The sequence below is a fragment of the Zerene cesonia genome, chromosome 4, assembly GCF_012273895.1.
Source record: "Zerene cesonia ecotype Mississippi chromosome 4, Zerene_cesonia_1.1, whole genome shotgun sequence".
Taxonomy (NCBI): domain Eukaryota; kingdom Metazoa; phylum Arthropoda; class Insecta; order Lepidoptera; family Pieridae; genus Zerene; species Zerene cesonia.
This window is the reverse complement of record NC_052105.1, coordinates 2,641,480-2,658,644: the sequence shown is the minus strand read 5'-3', so window position 1 is coordinate 2,658,644 and position 17,165 is coordinate 2,641,480. Positions and strand designations below refer to the sequence as shown.

General features: G+C 30.8%; 6 protein-coding genes across 8 annotated transcripts in view; 3 read left to right on the top strand and 3 right to left on the bottom strand.

Annotated features, from left to right (window-relative positions):
• Positions 1-85: 85 nt before the first annotated feature.
• LOC119839712 (leucine-rich repeat protein 1-like) lies at positions 86-2,870 on the bottom strand. 3 transcript variants are annotated; one of them, XM_038366145.1, is made up of 5 exons: positions 2,614-2,870; positions 2,140-2,304; positions 1,963-2,054; positions 1,552-1,706; positions 86-575 (listed from the first exon to the last, which is right to left on the bottom strand). In XM_038366145.1, exons 1-5 carry the CDS (start codon positions 2,708-2,710, stop codon positions 155-157), a joined length of 930 nt encoding a protein of 309 aa, XP_038222073.1. In that variant the 5' UTR covers positions 2,711-2,870; the 3' UTR covers positions 86-154. The 3 variants fall into 3 exon arrangements, 2 of the variants coding, with proteins under 2 accessions (XP_038222073.1, XP_038222072.1); XM_038366144.1 differs by having other exon boundaries at positions 2,140-2,870; XR_005288274.1 differs by having other exon boundaries at positions 444-575; positions 827-1,706; positions 2,140-2,870.
• Positions 2,871-3,313: 443 nt separating this feature from the next.
• LOC119839613 (protein SMG5) lies at positions 3,314-7,631 on the top strand. Its single transcript, XM_038366000.1, has 4 exons — positions 3,314-3,614; positions 3,731-5,936; positions 6,237-6,435; positions 6,829-7,631. Exons 1-4 carry the CDS (start codon positions 3,541-3,543, stop codon positions 7,272-7,274), a joined length of 2,925 nt encoding a protein of 974 aa, XP_038221928.1. The 5' UTR covers positions 3,314-3,540; the 3' UTR covers positions 7,275-7,631.
• Positions 7,632-7,776: 145 nt separating this feature from the next.
• On the bottom strand, positions 7,777-11,253 carry LOC119839640 (protein ENL). The gene is made up of 3 exons (XM_038366039.1): positions 11,092-11,253; positions 10,769-10,959; positions 7,777-10,459 (listed from the first exon to the last, which is right to left on the bottom strand). Exons 2-3 carry the CDS (start codon positions 10,950-10,952, stop codon positions 8,409-8,411), a joined length of 2,235 nt encoding a protein of 744 aa, XP_038221967.1. The 5' UTR covers positions 10,953-10,959; positions 11,092-11,253; the 3' UTR covers positions 7,777-8,408.
• Positions 11,254-12,941: 1,688 nt separating this feature from the next.
• LOC119839636 (39S ribosomal protein L34, mitochondrial) lies at positions 12,942-13,512 on the top strand. The gene is made up of 2 exons (XM_038366035.1): positions 12,942-13,144; positions 13,220-13,512. The coding sequence occupies exons 1-2, from the start codon at positions 13,107-13,109 to the stop codon at positions 13,440-13,442; spliced, it is 261 nt and encodes an 86-aa protein (XP_038221963.1). The 5' UTR covers positions 12,942-13,106; the 3' UTR covers positions 13,443-13,512.
• Positions 13,513-13,866: 354 nt separating this feature from the next.
• Positions 13,867-16,136, bottom strand: LOC119839635 (solute carrier family 25 member 46). The gene is made up of 7 exons (XM_038366034.1): positions 15,757-16,136; positions 15,579-15,676; positions 15,247-15,425; positions 15,102-15,158; positions 14,701-14,916; positions 14,402-14,612; positions 13,867-14,291 (listed from the first exon to the last, which is right to left on the bottom strand). The coding sequence occupies exons 1-7, from the start codon at positions 15,926-15,928 to the stop codon at positions 14,004-14,006; spliced, it is 1,221 nt and encodes a 406-aa protein (XP_038221962.1). The 5' UTR covers positions 15,929-16,136; the 3' UTR covers positions 13,867-14,003.
• A 385-nt stretch (positions 16,137-16,521) lies between these two features.
• The window catches only part of LOC119839780, a 12,795-nt gene continuing 12,151 nt past the window's right edge, over positions 16,522-17,165 (top strand). The window contains exons 1-2 of the mRNA XM_038366221.1: positions 16,522-16,721; positions 16,791-16,942. Coding sequence (XP_038222149.1) covers positions 16,640-16,721; positions 16,791-16,942 — 234 coding nt within the window. The 5' untranslated portion in view covers positions 16,522-16,639. The remainder of the gene's footprint in view (positions 16,722-16,790; positions 16,943-17,165) is intronic.

Below are 17,165 nucleotides of genomic sequence, written 5' to 3'. Positions count from 1 at the left end.
TGGCAAAAGTTATTTTTATATAAAACACTTTTTTTAAACTGTGAACTTTTGGAAAATTTTAATGATGAAAGAAAAACACATTTCAGTTAAAAATGATCACACTTTTTATTCAGTCATTTAAATCATAATATACACTTCAAATAAATAGAATCAATCACATACATTTCAATAAACATTTTGGTGAACAGAAATAACACTCAAAATCAATTGCACTATTAACATTATTGTTCAATAAAGTAACCAGCTTAAAACAATCTTTGAAATCATATTGCTTAATAAGGTACACATTATTTAAAACTGGCCTTCCGCAAATACATACATTTGCATTATCTAGTGTTTCAACCAATGTCCAAGGTATAATATGTGGTGCATAAAATATATTATTTCTTAACACTATTTTTGCAGACATATGCACTAAACTTCCAATACAGAAATCCCATTGTGATAGATTTTCTTGTTCAAATTTCATATCCTTGTTTTCAAATTTATTCAAACTCAAATCCAATTGTTCGAATCGACATTGCATGAGGCTGCAAGGCAGAGATTTTAAATTGTTCTGACTCAGGGTGAGGAATCTATAAGAAAGAAATAATTTTAATTATAGTAAGTAATTATATGCAAATATGTTCCTAAAACATTATATTGTAACTTCTCAATGTGGCCTGAGGTTTGGTTAATAAACATAAATAATTGATTTGACACTAAATATTGTTGTGATAATATGTGAAACCACAGGCATAGATAGTTGCTTTTGATTGGCTTCATGAAATTAAAATGACTAAAAGTATATAAAATATGAAATATATAATAAAAAGCTATAACAAACCTGTGGGAGCCCTTTATCAATCAGTGGAACAGACTAAATACTTGAGATATGTTATGATAAAGCCACTTTGGATTTTATTATAGAGGGCTTTAATATTTGGCTAGGCCCATGCATGGAACAGTGAGTCTATAAGATTTTTCTTGGCCTTTGATATTTATAAACACACACACTTAGTTATTAACGACCAAGATGAAACTATTATTAACTAAAATATGGAATAAAGAAAATATTTATGTATGTGTAGAACAATAAAAAAGAATTAGTGCAATATTATATTTGCAAGTGAATATCTACCACTATAAAGTTAATACTAATTAATTATCTTTATTATACAAATATTTTTAAATTAAAGACCTAAATCCTTGGAAAAGTGGATGTAATAAAAAATGGAGTGTCCTAGTCTTTAATTTAGAAAAATACATATAACAGTAGAAAATAAACAATCATCATGAGTGGTCTAATCTTATATTATTCCATATATTTTAATCCATGTCATAGTTGTGGTAAGCATATTCAATGTAACTTAAGAATGAAATAGATGTATTACTTTAATATACTACTTTCTTAATTTACATCTCAAACGTTGTTTTCCATAAAATTTGTAAGATTTATTTGTTAACTGTATATTTTTGTTACATATTTTATATGTTTTTTTCTATTTTTATGTGGCAGACAGTTAAGTATTTAAGAATTTAAGTAATATAATAACTTGGTGTCTATATTACCTTAGATTTCTAATTCGTCCTAAAGAAGCTGGAATCTTCTCAAGCATATTTTTGTCCAATTTAAATGTCACTAAATTACCCAATTTCCATACATCTTTAGGAAGATCTTTTAATCTATTACCACTTAGATCTAGCAGTCTCAATGTCTTTGTAATCTATAAGAAATAAAGATTGATGTTAAATTGATTTGTTTATTCCATCTCCTATAAAATTGATATAAAGTATATACTATAGTTAATTGTAGTTGACACCAGTATCATTATTTTCTGTTTATAAATTATATTTATTGAATGTGATATAATTATAAAGTTAAAAACTGATTGAGATTTATCTAGATATTGTAACTTAAAATCGGACTCAAACATAGAAAATTGTATAAAATAATATATAAAATATTAATAAGTAATATACCTGTGGCCCCAACAACCATCTCCAATCTATATTAGCTGGTTCTCCGAGTGCATTGTTAGCCAAGTACAGTTCACTTAAGGTGGGCATTCTTGCTGAAGAAAATATTTAATAGTTATTATTTATTAGCTTATTTTTAAATATGATATTTGATTTATATAAAAAAAGAAATATATTTACCGAATTCATATGGAATTTTTTCAATTTCATTATTACTTAAATCAAGCACAGTCAAACGGTTCAATAGCAGAATGTCACGGCGAAAATTATGCAACTTAATCCCAACCATATGAAGAGCTTCAAGTGTTCTTGGAAAACCTTTAGTAGGAATATCAGCACGACTTGCTACAATTAATTTTGTGGGAGCATTATCTTTAACAGTAACACCAATGGATGACAAGTTTGAAATTTTTAAGCTTTTAGTATCTCCCGTAAGACATGATTTCAATAAATTAAGAAAACTCTTTAACTGTACAACTTCACTTTTCACACACAAGTCATGAGGAGGGTCGTCAAATCTTATTGTGGCTTTGCCTTCATTTAAACATTTAACAAAAACTTGCTTTATAAATTTCACCTTATACTTAGTTCCAGATTTATTAACAGATGAGAAATGAAGAATAAAGAATTCCGTATCATTTTTTGGCTCTTTACCTATAGCTAAAGTAGATTTAATATATTTTCCACTAGATCGTATATTCAAGTTAGTATGTAACCTGTTTACAACTTCAACTTTACACGTTAGTTTCATTATAAGAATTTATTTAAATAAATAAAAAGACCAAAATCTAAATATTCATATATTACAATTAAAAAAATACTGATCTTTAATTTCAGTTTTAAACTTGAACGTATTTACTGCAGCATTTAATATTTATTTACTTAGTTCTGCCCTCCAATTGACATAAATCTTTATTTTCAAAATGACATTTGGAGATAATTCACCCGCCAATAAGTGCAAGAGTTACCAACTTGAAAGAAAACAAAAGTGCCACAGATGACAAAAATCAAAATAGAAAAGGGGCTGGAATTGTTATAAATGTTATAAATTTTATCCTGTTTAAATAGTTTTGACTTTTGTAACTTTCATAAAATGGGTAACGCATAGAACCTGAGCACTTTAGTATTATGTACCTAATGCAATAAATTATAAAGCAAATTGTCTTATATCTATGTGCCATGATTTTAGTTTAAGCGTCGACTCTCGTATACGATGATGTTTCGTCGAGCCTTTAGGCAAATAGCGAAAACGAATACATAAATTACCACCATTAAAGTATAGACGTCACAATTAATTGTATCCAGGGGGATGATCTTGAAATAAATGAAAAAAAAGATAGACGTCACATTTCATATTTCATCTGTGATTTCATCATATTTTTATTATGACGTATAATCTCGTGTGAGAATTGCTAAATTTGGTTATAAAAACACAAAACGCAGAAAATACAAATCTGTAACTGATTTTAATATGATCACGAAGCGATGATTCACAAGTCCGTGAAATTTGACTTTTCGAAAACGTCATCTGTGTTAATAAAAACATCTTGACATGTTGATAAAAATTAAAATGACTTGAAAATGAAGAACGGATGTAATGAAAACTTGGATATAAAAATTATCGAGCGCAGCGAGCAGGCAAAGAAAGTTTATCGGTAAGAAATAATAGTACAATTATATTTTATATTTTTCATGTTTCCCAATCAAAAGTTATCCAAATAAGAAAAACACATTGTTTGTCATAGAAACCTAATAAGAAACATATTTCCAGATATGTGAGCGATATCGCTAGACGCCTCGGAGAGGCAACAAATGGGAGCAAAGTGATGGCCGATTTATTTACCGTACCTATAGAAGTTCAACGACAAAAATTAAGAGACAACTGTGAAAAACTTTTCTTCTTAGATCCTTTGAACTACGGCAAGAAGTCCCTTGAGCTGCTTTGGCGTAAAGTGTATTATGATACAATATCGACAGCTAAGAAGCTCCGCGAAGCTGACAATGAGTATGACAATTATTTACAAACACATATTGTTTGTGGTATAGGTCACTTTCATCACTTAATTTCCAGAGTTCAATCAGAAATGAAAATTCACCTAAAAGAATTGGATTATGTCCCCCTTTATCATGATGAGGAAAATCAGGATGATATTAATTATAAGCCACCAGAAGATGAATACCAACTTTGTAGATCTGTTTTGTATTCTTGCTTAGTATATCTTGGTGACTTAAGTAGATATCAGGTGGAAATTTTCAACAGTGTGGAATCTTCTACTGCTGCACGTTATTACCTACAGGCTGGTCAAATAGATCTCACATCAGGCATGCCCTTTAATCAAATAGGTAATTTATATTTAGAGAAAAACTACAATTTAGATTCAGTCAGTTCTTATATACACTGTCTCAGTTGCTTATCACCATTTGAAGGTGCTATGGGTAACCTGACCAAAATTTTTGAGAAAAACAACCACTTTTGTAGTATGCTCAATGACTCTGAATCATGCACACAATCAGAGCATATCCAAATGACAGTAGCAAATTTTTTATGTTTGATTGAAAAGTGGTATTTTGTTAAAGATGACCCCAATATTCCCAAAATATGCAGTACAGTTATACAGCAACTCAAAATTTCAATGGATTTTGGTAAACTTGTACTTCCAGACATAAATAAAAATTATAATGAATTTGTTCAAGCCTTAGAAGAAGAAAATACCAATCCAGCATATTTGAACTCAACTATGATCCACAATATAGTTAAAATCTGTCTTTTTACTATTGCAAAATTGAAGGAAAATAATGAAGGAAAAGCATTTGCATGTAAAGCTTTCACTTTAGCATTTTTGTCTCAATTATTACAAAAATTGCATGAGCAACTGGAAGCTCTTGGACTTAAAAACCCAGCAAGTAAATATACATCTAAATATAAAATTTCTATTAATTTATCATCACATGAATTGAATGGAATAGATGAACCACAAATTGATGATGTTAATGTAGCCTTACTAAATGGCAATAATGAGAATGAAAATGAGGAAGAAATTAAAGAAATTGGTTCAGATGGAGACTCTAAAGTTGTTTTGAATGGTGATAGTAAAAATAAAAAGGCATTGGCAAGGAGACGTCGTAGGCGTAGAACTGCTTCTTCAGGGAGTTCTGATATAAGTGATAACTCAGAAAATAGTGAAGATGAAAGTGACGAATCAGATTCTTGTGATGATCTTTCAGAATCAAGTTTTCAGTCTGAAGATGAACAAAGTGATGAAATATCCCTTCATAATGACACAGACGAAGAGGAAAAAGAAATCAATGAGACTTGTGATGAAAAATCTTATTCACAAAATAAAGATGAAAATAATGTGAATGGAGAGTTGAATGAGGTAAACAAATCGGCATCAGAAGATAAACCTAACAGAAAAGATTTAGACATGCAAGGCATTAAAAACTTTTTACTTGGTGATAATTTTTTGCCTAGTCTTAAAATATTACAAGACTGGGTTCTCACTGAGAAGGAATTGATTTTGTCTTGTGGTGAAAGTGGTGAATCTTTATTTCAATGTGTTGTTAATTTGTTAAATATATTCCAGCATTATTTTAATCAGAAGAATAATGATGTGCTCATTGATAACAACTGCAATGTTCTGATACTAGCAAAAAATATAGCAAAAAAATTCAAACTTGAATATAAATCTATCCCATTGCCTGAAGATATAAACTTGCGTGGTACAAATATCGGAAAATTTGATAAAGATGCAGCTGAATGGCAAGTCATGGAGAAAATGAAATTAACTGTATATGAAGAAAACATTATCAGAATATTGAATTTTATCGACTTTGGGAATCAAATAGCTAAAATAGTGCCAAGAATAAGGTTCAACAGAACAATGAAGATTTTCTATTTGAAAAAAGTATACCCAACCAAAGTAAGCACAAAGTTACACCATAAAAGAAGTAGGGAATGGCATAATTCCAAGAATCAAGTAAGTAGCTTTACATAAATATAAAGCAAATTTTAAATATTAATGATTAGTGGCATTATTCAATTCCTTTAGTTTTCAATAAACTTTCATATTGTGTATTATAAATATGTCACTGTAGGATTACAATGTTAAAATGTTGGGAACAGATTTAACTATTTCTTATAATTTTTTTTAATTCTTCTTGTCCCTGTTTTATTTTAAATTTTTATACCCTTTAGTAATAAGATTTCTGGCAGTCCCTGTTATATCTATATTTGCGAACTGTTTTATATTTATTTTATTTAAATGTACAATTTTAAGGTCGACAAGAAAGAGAGTGGTCTTTTGCGCCGTTTGGGACATCTTTGGCTAGCTTCTCGAGTACGCGAATTGGAAAGTACTGGACAAACAGAAATTCCTTCACTTCTAGCTGTAGATACTGCTGCTTTATATAAACATCTTCGTAGAGTGAAACAGCTGGTCAAGGCACGAAATTTTATATTTCTTGTGCCAAATGTTGGTAAGTGAATCATATATCTATATAACTAGCTTTTGCCCGCGGCTTCGCACGCGTAAAATTCAGAGTAGTTTAATAGACGTTTTTATACATATAAACCTTCCTCTTGCATCAGAGCTTTAAAAAAAAAACATCAAAATCCATTGCATAGTTTAAGTTTCACAGGTCTTGACAAAATTTGATAATAAATAAATTTGATATCGTGATAGGACCAATATTAGGTTAAATTGCTATTAATTTTTTGTAAAATGTAGCCTAATAGACAACATTTTATTAAATAAAATTAAATATGTAAAAAAAGTGTTTTCATTAGACACTAGACAGATGCATCTAAAGTTGAAAAAATGTCAAAGTCCCTTATTTCTAGATTATATTTTTAAAATATCTTGCTTGCAGTTTTACAAGAACTGGATGAGTTGAAACGGGAATGCTCCACGGCTCGGGACGCTATACGCTGGCTCGAAGTTCAACTTAAAAGTGGATCTCGTTTTCTACGGACTCAACGACCTGGGCAATCCAAACCGCTATCGTTGCTCAAATATCCTCGAAAAGCTCCACCACATGTCCATAATTTTATGCAGATATTAGAATTTTGCAACCACTTCACCTCTGATGAAAAGCAATTGCAAGGTGGAAATGGGGATCCAGATAACACGGTGCAAGGAAAGACCGCGCCGCTACTTGTTCTTTTAGTTGGAACAGAACAAGAGAAAAATGAAGACACATATAAAGAGATCAGTTTGATGGGCACAGCGCAAGCAGCGGGCATCTCTGTTGAATACATTGGCGATTTTTACGCTAAGTGGCGCCAAACTGGCCACAAAAATGGTAAAAAGAGGTGAACATTGCGACGACATCTTAGGATCTCGACTTCAATAGAGGGAACAACATCCCTCTCACCAAGTGAAATAAATCATCCAGATGGTATGAATATGCCTGCGCAAAAAGAGTGTTAATACTGTTAACTTGAAATTTGGCTGACGAGTCGGTTTTTTCTTAATTTGGATTTGAAATTTTTTATTGTCATTCATTCATATTTTATTATTAAGTAATAATCTTTTGGACACCTTTTTATGTCACTTCATCTTTTACATTATCATAATTAGTTATGATTCATAACTGGGGTATTGTCATAGTCAATTGGTGTAACTTGTTATTTTCGCAAATTTATCATTCATTCAATAAACGAATTTTTTAAATTACTTCTTTATTTACCTTTCTAACTTTGTTTTTCTTTCAAACTTCATAAAGGAGTTTTTAACTAAAAAATTAAATAATATAAAAGTTAAGAAATTAAACAAGGAAAAAAAATGTTATACACTCTATTTATTTTTTAAATATACCTTAATAAATGATAAATAAAATAAATTATGTAACAAACTCGGAACCAAAGGCAGTATTTAAATTTAAAAAGAATCTGTAAGCACTGTATCAGATTTATCACATTCCTTATCATTAGTATTGTGTAAAATAAAAGTGCCAATAATTAAGATTTCTGTGAAATATATTAGTAAAACAATAAAAACATGGTAAAAGTTGTGAACAAACAAAAGTTTGCAGCTAAGCATGTCTATTTTATGCCATATTTGAAAACTAATCACATCTCACTTATCCATGCAATAACGTTTACATAGCCTCATATGATCTCTGTGACCATGGAGGATTAATTTGAGTTTAAACTTATATATTAAATCAATACAATAATGTACAAAATATACAATAGGTTCTTTAACAATCTTTCAACAGTCTTATATCTTTACATGCCTATACAGTATTGCACTTAAAACTCCTCAAATGGGTTATTTCATTAAGTATATATGATGATTGAGATTATTCTTAACTTAAATAATATATTATTATTCTATAACTTAGCTTTGCAGACAGCAGCAATAGTTTGATAATACATTCTATACCTGCCTGTATGATTCTTATAAATAACTGTACAATTTCATAACATCAGTGCTTATTAAAATATGCTAACAGCCAACAAGTTGAATGAGCTGTTGGACAGTTGACCTATCTAACAAACACAGATCAAAATCAAAAGTTTGAGTAGTCACTTCATATCTGCCTGTTTCTGCAATTAAATTCACAACCCTTTCGAGATCTTCATTATTTTTAATCATCATTATGCGTTGTTGCAGGCCTCTTAATTGAACCATATAATCTGGAGATAAATCTCCTGGTTCTGCATCCTCCCCTAAACTACTTGAGACCCCATTATCTTGTACTTTAGTTTCCATGGATGTTGATGCACTACTCTCACCACAGTCTGTTTCATTATTTGATGGACCAGAATCTGCAGGTTTTGCTACTTTACGATTTTCTATTTCTTCTTCAGCAGCTTTTCTTTTGCGCCTTTTTTCTTCTTTTTTAGAGGATTTATCTTTGTGTTTCTTGGGTTTTTGCTGTACTGGAGGAGTATCAACTACTGGTTCAGGTATGATTTCAGGTTCGGGATCAGGTTCTGGCTCTGGCTCAGGTGTTGGTTCACGCTTTACAACTGGCTCTGGTGATGCTTGTTCCGTTTTTACTTTAAGATCTTCGTCATCATGTATAATAGACCCCTCAGAATCTGAATGACTACTATTTACGTCTTCTGCTCCTATATGGACAGTTTTTGCCAATCCACTTTTAGAGCTACATTGTGATGCAGTATCTATTGATATGGGTGATGCTAGTTCAGGTATGTGGCGTTCTTTAGGAATTGGTGTTTCTCTTTGTTCTATTATTTCTACTTTGTGTTCTTGTGGTGTTTCGCGTGATTTCTCATGTTTGTGTTTTTTCTCCTTGGTTTCTTTGTGCTTTTCCTTTGACTCATCACGTTTTTTATCTTTTTTCTTATGTTTGTGTTTTCTTTCAGAGTCACCCTTTTCTTTTGTTTTGTGTGATTCTGACCGCTCTTCCACATCTGGTGGTGGAGTTTTTCTCAAGTTTTCTATAGAAAATTTATTAATAGGTTTTTCTGGTTTTGATGGCCTTTCTTTTACTGGTGATTCTTTTGAAACCTCCTTTTCCTTAAGTATTTCCCTAGCTTTTGGTATTTCTTTAACAACCTCTTTTTGCTGTTCAGGTGGGGATTCTTTATTTTTATGACTCTCTTTCCTATGTTCTTTTTTCTCTTTTCTCTCTTTGTCCTTATCATGGCTCTTTTTCTCTTTTTTCTTTTTTTCCTTTGATTCCTTCTCGGGTTTGACATCAATCCTTTCATCTAATTTTTGCTTTTTCTGTTCAAAATTCTCAGAATTATGTTTTTGTGTTTTGTATTCATCTTTAATACTTGAAGCACTACTAGAACGTGGTGCAGGGCTAGGAACTTTTCTATTTGGACTAAGACACTTTTTCTTGGCTAGTTCAGGTGATGGCGGCTTCTCACTCATTCTTTTACTTGCTTTTTCTTTAGATCTCTCTTGTTCCCTACTGTGATTTTTTATTTTTTCCATTTTTTGTTTATCTCTCTCTTCCTTTATCCTAATTTTTTCAGGTTTAGCTTCTTTGTGCTCATGCTTAGATTTTTTATCTGAACTTGATCTTTCTTTTTCTTTCTTTTCAGACTTAACAACTGGAGTATTTTTTTCCATTTTTTTTGGATCCGGTGAAACTTTTGGAGGTTTTTGTATAGGAGGTCCAAAAAGTGTTTCAAAACTACTAGTCTTAAGAGGAATTTCCTCTTTGAATTCCTTAATCTTGTGTTTTTTGACATTATCTGATGAAAGCTTAGGTTTACTAACAAGTTGTGATTTTTCATCAGTAAATGAATCTCTACTTCTACTTTCCTGATCAGGATTAGTATAAAATGCATTGTTACTCACAAGTATTCCTCCGCCCTTTATGAGTTTTCTTCTAAACTCATCATTAGGATTTTGAAAGACATAACGATCTTTGAGAAAGCCACTTTGTTGCAAGGTCAAGTCATATGTAAATTTTATTTTCTTGGGTTCATCCTTATTTTTTAAATAGATTTCAATAGGAAATATAAATCCAGCATATCCTGACTCTTTTATAGAAAAAGGGGGCTCCTTCACAACTGTAAACAATACATACAATTTTTTATATCAATTATAGTAGATTTATCTATGGTAATAATGTAAAATTTAAGTTTCTTAATTTTATTGCGCTAGGAAACTTTGGATCACTGAGTGTGGCGGTGGTGGACTCAGTTTTTTTTTTTTAATATATGTATTGAATTTTTGTTTCTATGTATATAGTAGAAAGTTTTTTTTTTACGGGCAAATTACTCATCTAAATGCTAATGTATAAAAGTTTATTTTAAAACTACAAAAAAAAATCAATTTTAAAGGAAGAAATGGTTGATAAGACTTAACATATCTTTTACCTCTTCTTGGCTTTGGAAATGTTTCGTGTAGGTGAAAAACAACTTTGTCAACAAAGTGACTGATATCAGCTCCCTCCTGACCGCGTACAAATACTTCCCAATCATGAGTAAATCCCTCTGGAGTTTTCTTTGACTTCATTGAAGCCTCATGCCCTATTTCAAAATTAACTTTAATCGTCGACATTGTTCCCCTGCAAACACACCATTAAGTATGTAAATAATGTTATATTTATTTATATCTCTCCTTAATGTAATGTAATACCTATAGCGTTGAAAAATAAAACTTACGAGTATAAATATAAAGCAAATATAATACTACTTACTCTAACTTATTAAATACATTAACAAATATGTTTTATGACAAATAAACAGTAGTTTCTCAATCATTCACACTTTTATAAATCTAACTGTTGACGAAAATAATCTTTTAGCGCCCTTGTTATTTTTGTCCGCCATATTCAATTTTCATATTATTCTAGTTCGACATCAATAGACAGATTATATAAATTAAAATATTAGTTTCGTAAATGATACCATTATTTTATTTTAAGTACCTATCTATAAATTGAAACTTACATTTACTCTTTTAAAAATGTAATAATCAATATTTTATAGAATGAGACATGCATTTAACTTAAAATAAACAAATTCTGCAATTCAATTTCATGAAATACTATTCAATGATTTCTTTAATAGAATTAGACATACATAAAATAAACCGTTTTTTAACAATTCAATTTTTTCCAGATTTTTTAATGATTGAAATTTTGTTTTTGGCAATAATGTGACTTGTTAGTACGCAGTAGCGCACAGTAGAGTATGCGCCACGTAAAATGTCCACGGCGGAGGTATGATGGTGTATAATTGTTTTTATCACTGATGAAGACTTGTAGATTTGATTTTAACCTGCTATAAATGGACATAATTACACCATGATACTTATCATTGGATCCTCATTTATCCTGATTAGCATCACCCGGATTAAATAATTTCCTTAAAATTATTCATTTTATTACACATTCTGTTGTTATTTATTAATTATACATTTCGTTTTTTCCACTTTTTTGTACTTCATAAGTTTATTTATTCATTATATTAGTTATATTTCTACTGTTATCTTATGTTTAATTTACGTAATTTTAACGAAAGCTCATTTAGCGACCCTAATTACACGCCTCTTTCGTCAAACGATTATGATAGTAAAGATAAATTTCACAGCTCTTCTTTGGTTCCTTTAAATCATTTTCTTTCCTCTTGTTTTCTTCTGGTTTAAGAAGCTTCAAATTAATCCACATAAATGCCCAAAGTTTAGCACAGTATCCAGATTTGCTTTCAAATTTCGATCCTATTAATGTCCATGCTATCCTTATTTCTAAGTCAAACCACTGTTCTCTAAATATTTCCTGACTAAGGATTATGGATATTAAATGATACGTATAACCGTACAGAGGTGTTGGAGGTATTATAATCTATGCGACCAGCACAAACCTCTAAAGCCATTTAAACTCAAAAATCCCCAGTCACTGCTGAATTAAAAAAAAAAGCCAAATAAAGTTAAATCGAACGAGTAGTGATTTCAATATGTGAGGATGTGCAATCGTTGTAATTCATACTGTATTGTCACAACGACGCCATATTCACTCATCTGTCGAAAATGGTGATTTCAGTTAAATTTTATTACCTATAAGAATTTCCAGATTTAAAATGTTTCACTCATTTTTCACGTATCGTCACGTATATTCTGGAAGAGATTACTGCCTAGCGAGAATGCCACCAATTGTGCATGTTTTCTCTTTTTTTGTGTTCTATCTATGTTCTTATGCAAATTTTGAGTGCAATTTATCTATCTATCTAAGCAAGTGTGACGATTTAGTTGATTCGTACGTATTCGTATTAAACGTGCATTTAGGTATTTTAAACCATATTATATATATAATTCCCGTGTCATAATTTTAGTTACCGAACCCCTCCGAAACGGCTGGACCGATTCTTATGAAATTTTGTGTGCAATTTGGTATGTTTGAAAATTAGCCAACGTCTAGTTTTCATACCCCTAAATGATAGGAGTAGGGCAGAACAGCGTTTGCCGGGTCAGCGAGTATTATTATACTATTACTCTTTAGCTGCTGCGTGTGAATGAATTTAGTAATATGTCAAGATTGTATGATAATTGAAATTTGACAATGTCAAACTAAGTTACCTGTCACCTGATTGTCACTGATTCTCTAGAATAGGTCATAAATTTTAACCGAGGATAAAATTAAAAACAAATCAGCGCTGGTAACAATTATTACACTATTATACAGCAAAAAATAGAAGTAACGAAACAACTATAAGCATGTCTCGGTTATTAGCGGCAGTAATGCAACCTATAAGGTAACGATTAACCTATAATAAAATTAATGGCTTATATTTTTTTTATCAGTGTAATAGCTACACAACTTATTGCAGGTTGAGTCTACAAACTGTTGCTCCAGTGTCAAACACCACATTGGTAAAACCAGACTCATGTTTGTTAACTGCTATAAGAACCAAAGTACGTTGCTATTTCCCTAGGCCTAATGAAGTAAGGAGAGTGCGACGCCATGGATGGGAACATAGAATATCGACTCCCAATGGTCGTAGGATCATTATGCGAAGAATATTGAAAGGTCGATTTGTATTAACTCACTAGTAACTAATTAACAATAATCTAAAAAGTAAAGTATGTAACATAGCCAAATAAAAAGAAATTAATGATTTAATTATTTTATTTATGTTCAACAATTGTTTTCATTCCTCTTATGTGTCTAAATGTGTATAAAAAATATGCAAAATGAAAATGATTGCGAATGCAACCATTCTTCAACATATGAAGCAGTTATTTATATGATCTCAAATCAAACTTAAAAAAAGCTATATTACTACATGTTACCACTTATTGTTTATAATCTTACCACCAAGTCTCATATTAAGCACATTTTTGCTTTTCTTAGATAATTTCACTGAATAAAAAGGTATCTTGACATTAAATTAAATAAAACATATATATTAAGACTGTATAAATAATATGGAATATATTCTAAAGGTTTTAACAACTACATAAAAAAACAAATTTCAGTAATTACCTAGTATAATTTATGTAAACACTTGCACTGAATACAATATTTCACATTAAGACTGTAAATAAATATAAATTATAAAAATAACAAAGCCCTTCAAGAAGGACTGCTAAATAAAACAATTTTACAAATTTCTAATTGAATAAGTATTTTTGTTGAGAATGAACAGATTCATCCGAACTAGTAGGTGTATTAGCGGGTTTCAACAGATTTGACATTTCTGCAACTACAAATGTGGTGAACTTAATAATTGCCAGATGTGCGGCCAGCTGTAAAATAAGGGCTCCAAAACCTTTGTACAGCCCTCCTATTCCCTCTTTGGCCATTGTTGTATTGTAACAATCCATAAAACCTTCATATCCAGTTAGAATTGGTGTAACTGATGTGCCCGTGTCTAAATTATCAATAATTGTCCTGGTACCCTGCAAAGTTATGTCATCAACTATTCCATCCATAATTAACAAAGTTATGAAAAAATATTTTATATGTAGTATGTGTTTAATGTATAATTTGTTCTTAAAAAGTACCATACCTGTATATGAAGCCTGTGAATTATTGTCTCAACAGGATAAAATATTACTTCCATTGCAATAAAAGAGAATATGTTAGCTTTTAAATTCAAATCCTCTATTAATGGATTGGGGACACTTTTGGGATGATTCATGTCATATGAAGCACTCAATTCATGCCTATGTCTTTGTTGGAAGCGTAATATTCTCACAGTTATACTTTTAAGAGCAAGGCTGAAAGAAAAATGGGCAAAATATTATAAATATTTTTTTAGTTAGTTCTTGTCATATGCATCAAATCATATCATGATTTCATTCTTACTGAGCAAAATATTTTGTAATGCCAAAGGCTGCTGTGGGCAATACTATGGCCCATATGGGTAGCATCCTGCCCCGACTAGGTGTACCCCACTCCAATATACGCATGAAACCTTCTCTGAAGACATCCAATATAGCTGGCTTATCACTTGCTATATCACTCTGTACAGTCTCCACCAAACTTGCAGAATAAAATGGTGTTATCACAGCCAGACTTACACTGTAAACATAAAATAGTAAAGATAGAAATACAATATTTCTTTTTCATTTCTTTATTTTTTGTTAGTAAAATATTTAATTACAAGAATCGGATTGGTTTACTAGTTTTATTTTCTTGTAGTACTTCGCGGTAGTTTTTAAAATGGAAACTAGAAAAATATTGTATTATATAGGTAAGCATTTTACCATTTTAATGTCATGTGCTGAAGAAACTGGAGAACTGAACTGCATTTTCCAATCTCTCTGAAATTACATACAAACATGAATAAAGACTGAATATTATAGAATTATGGCAACAATTTTCACATCATATTATGTTTAAGATACTCACTTTGGCCAACCAGTTCCCTTTGATAGGACATCTTCCACAGCTAAATTGAGGCCCTTGACTATACATGTAGAGCCAATGCCTTTCCAAAGAGTCGTCACATCCTGCCGCCTATGCAATCTTGCTACCACTGGCAATAATGTGTAGGGTACAATATGATAATTTTTTAGAGTATTGTGGACCTTAAAAAGATGAGTTAATAAACTATGTATACTGGACTTCAAATTGATATTAGAGATTACATGTTACACTTAGTTGTTTTTCTTTAGTTGCTACACAACATTTCACTTGTCAATTCCATTTTTTGTTCTGATAATAATAAAAAAAAAACTTACTTGGCATTGTCTTCTCAACACTATAAATGGATGACTCAATAAATTCTCAGTTACTAAGCTGGCTACATTTATAGCTGTTGTCACATATGCATTATTTTCTGAAACAAAGTTTGGTGATGGTTGTTTTGTTATTTTGACATAAATAAATTGATATACTACTATAGGTACTTTTGCATACCTTCTTCTGAAACATCATCCATTACTAAAGGCGGTCCTTGATACTCTTCGTTTAAAGGAGTGTGATATCCATATATCTGCTGATAACGAGTATCATATAGATCATTCGTTTCTCTATTGGGATCTAGACCATAGGGTCTGTTATAATTACTGTAATCTCCAAAACCAGCCATTGAATCTAATCAAACAGATAGAAGGTGAATAAGATAACTAGAGAAACATTTTCCAATGTATATATATGTATAATATTTTGCCTAAGCTGTCAATAGCTTTGAAATGAAATGGTCATGAATTGCACAATTTTTTTTATTGCAGATATATAGCTTTACAGTAATATGGTATAAAAATTAGAGCTCATAGAAAACCAAAGAGCTGAAAACTAAATTGTCAATGTCATTTGTCACAATGTGTTGTCATATTTATTAATAATTTGATTCAGTTATGCTACGTGGTTATCTGATTTTTGGTTGGCCTAGAAACGAAAATGTTTTAGTCACTATGACCGGTTATGACATCAAAGTACATGTTCGTTTATGTCGCATTTTCATACATTCGAGATTTTTGAGATTTTTGTACTATTTAAAATTTGATTTATTCTTGAAATAAAAATGAAATCGAACATTATTAGCGGGAGCTTTATAAGGAAGCAATGATGTTTTTGTGAAAAGAAATATTTGATGGTTATCTATTTGACGCGTATTATTATTTTTTGACATTGACAAAGTCTAAACATACGGCCTTGACATTTTCGTTACTGACAGGCGCAGCACGGGCAAAATACAAACTCAAGACGCATGATCAATTTTCTCTGTCCCTATCGCTTTTATGGAAAGCGCTCCACTAGCGAGCAAATATTGATTTAAATAAATAGGCCAAAAATTCCTATGCCCAAAACATGTGGTCGTGAAATATCATTAAAAATGTGGAGTAAAGCTGTGTTGTGTTTAACGACTATACACTTTTATTGTAAGTGTTTTGTAAATTCCTGGTGGGAATTATAATGAGTGGATACGATTAATGCATACGTATGTACAGGTGTAGCAGCTCAAGGCGAGTGTACCGATTTACATGGTAGAACTGTGACCAATGGACTACACTATATCCCTGGCCCAGATACATGCACGCTCTGTATATGTGACAATGGCTTACCCAGAGTATGCAAAGCGGTTTTGTGCTCACCTCCACAGGTATTTTTAAATTATGAACAAAAGTATATAGAAAATAATAATTTTATACATTTATTTCATGAATGACAATTAGAAAGGAAAATCAAAATAATACAATTAATACCTCATAAATAAGGCATTTTAATTATGCATTGTTTTGTTTTGATATGTCATAAATTTCAATGATGTATTAATTAACATTTAGAAATGCAATCTAATACAATGTTACTGTAACTATTTTTAA

Coding starts and splice junctions, on each gene's coding strand:
- LOC119839712 (XM_038366144.1), bottom strand. CDS start 2,710: ATGAAACTAACGTGTAAAGTTGAAGTTGTAAACAGGTTACATACTAAC. Junction 1,707..1,962: donor GATGGTTGTTGGGGCCACAG/GTATATTACTTA, acceptor TATTTCTTATAG/ATTACAAAGACATTGAGACT. Junction 576..1,551: donor GGACGAATTAGAAATCTAAG/GTAATATAGACA, acceptor TCTTTCTTATAG/ATTCCTCACCCTGAGTCAGA.
- LOC119839613 (XM_038366000.1), top strand. CDS start 3,541: ATGAAGAACGGATGTAATGAAAACTTGGATATAAAAATTATCGAGCGC. Junction 5,937..6,236: donor GGCATAATTCCAAGAATCAA/GTAAGTAGCTTT, acceptor TACAATTTTAAG/GTCGACAAGAAAGAGAGTGG. Junction 6,436..6,828: donor ATTTCTTGTGCCAAATGTTG/GTAAGTGAATCA, acceptor TCTTGCTTGCAG/TTTTACAAGAACTGGATGAG.
- LOC119839640 (XM_038366039.1), bottom strand. CDS start 10,952: ATGTCGACGATTAAAGTTAATTTTGAAATAGGGCATGAGGCTTCAATG. Junction 10,460..10,768: donor ATTTCCAAAGCCAAGAAGAG/GTAAAAGATATG, acceptor TATTGTTTACAG/TTGTGAAGGAGCCCCCTTTT.
- LOC119839636 (XM_038366035.1), top strand. CDS start 13,107: ATGTCTCGGTTATTAGCGGCAGTAATGCAACCTATAAG. Junction 13,145..13,219: donor GCAGTAATGCAACCTATAAG/GTAACGATTAAC, acceptor AACTTATTGCAG/GTTGAGTCTACAAACTGTTG.
- LOC119839635 (XM_038366034.1), bottom strand. CDS start 15,928: ATGGCTGGTTTTGGAGATTACAGTAATTATAACAGACCCTATGGTCTA. Junction 15,677..15,756: donor GGATGATGTTTCAGAAGAAG/GTATGCAAAAGT, acceptor ACTTTGTTTCAG/AAAATAATGCATATGTGACA. Junction 14,613..14,700: donor ATTACAAAATATTTTGCTCA/GTAAGAATGAAA, acceptor TTTTTCTTTCAG/CCTTGCTCTTAAAAGTATAA.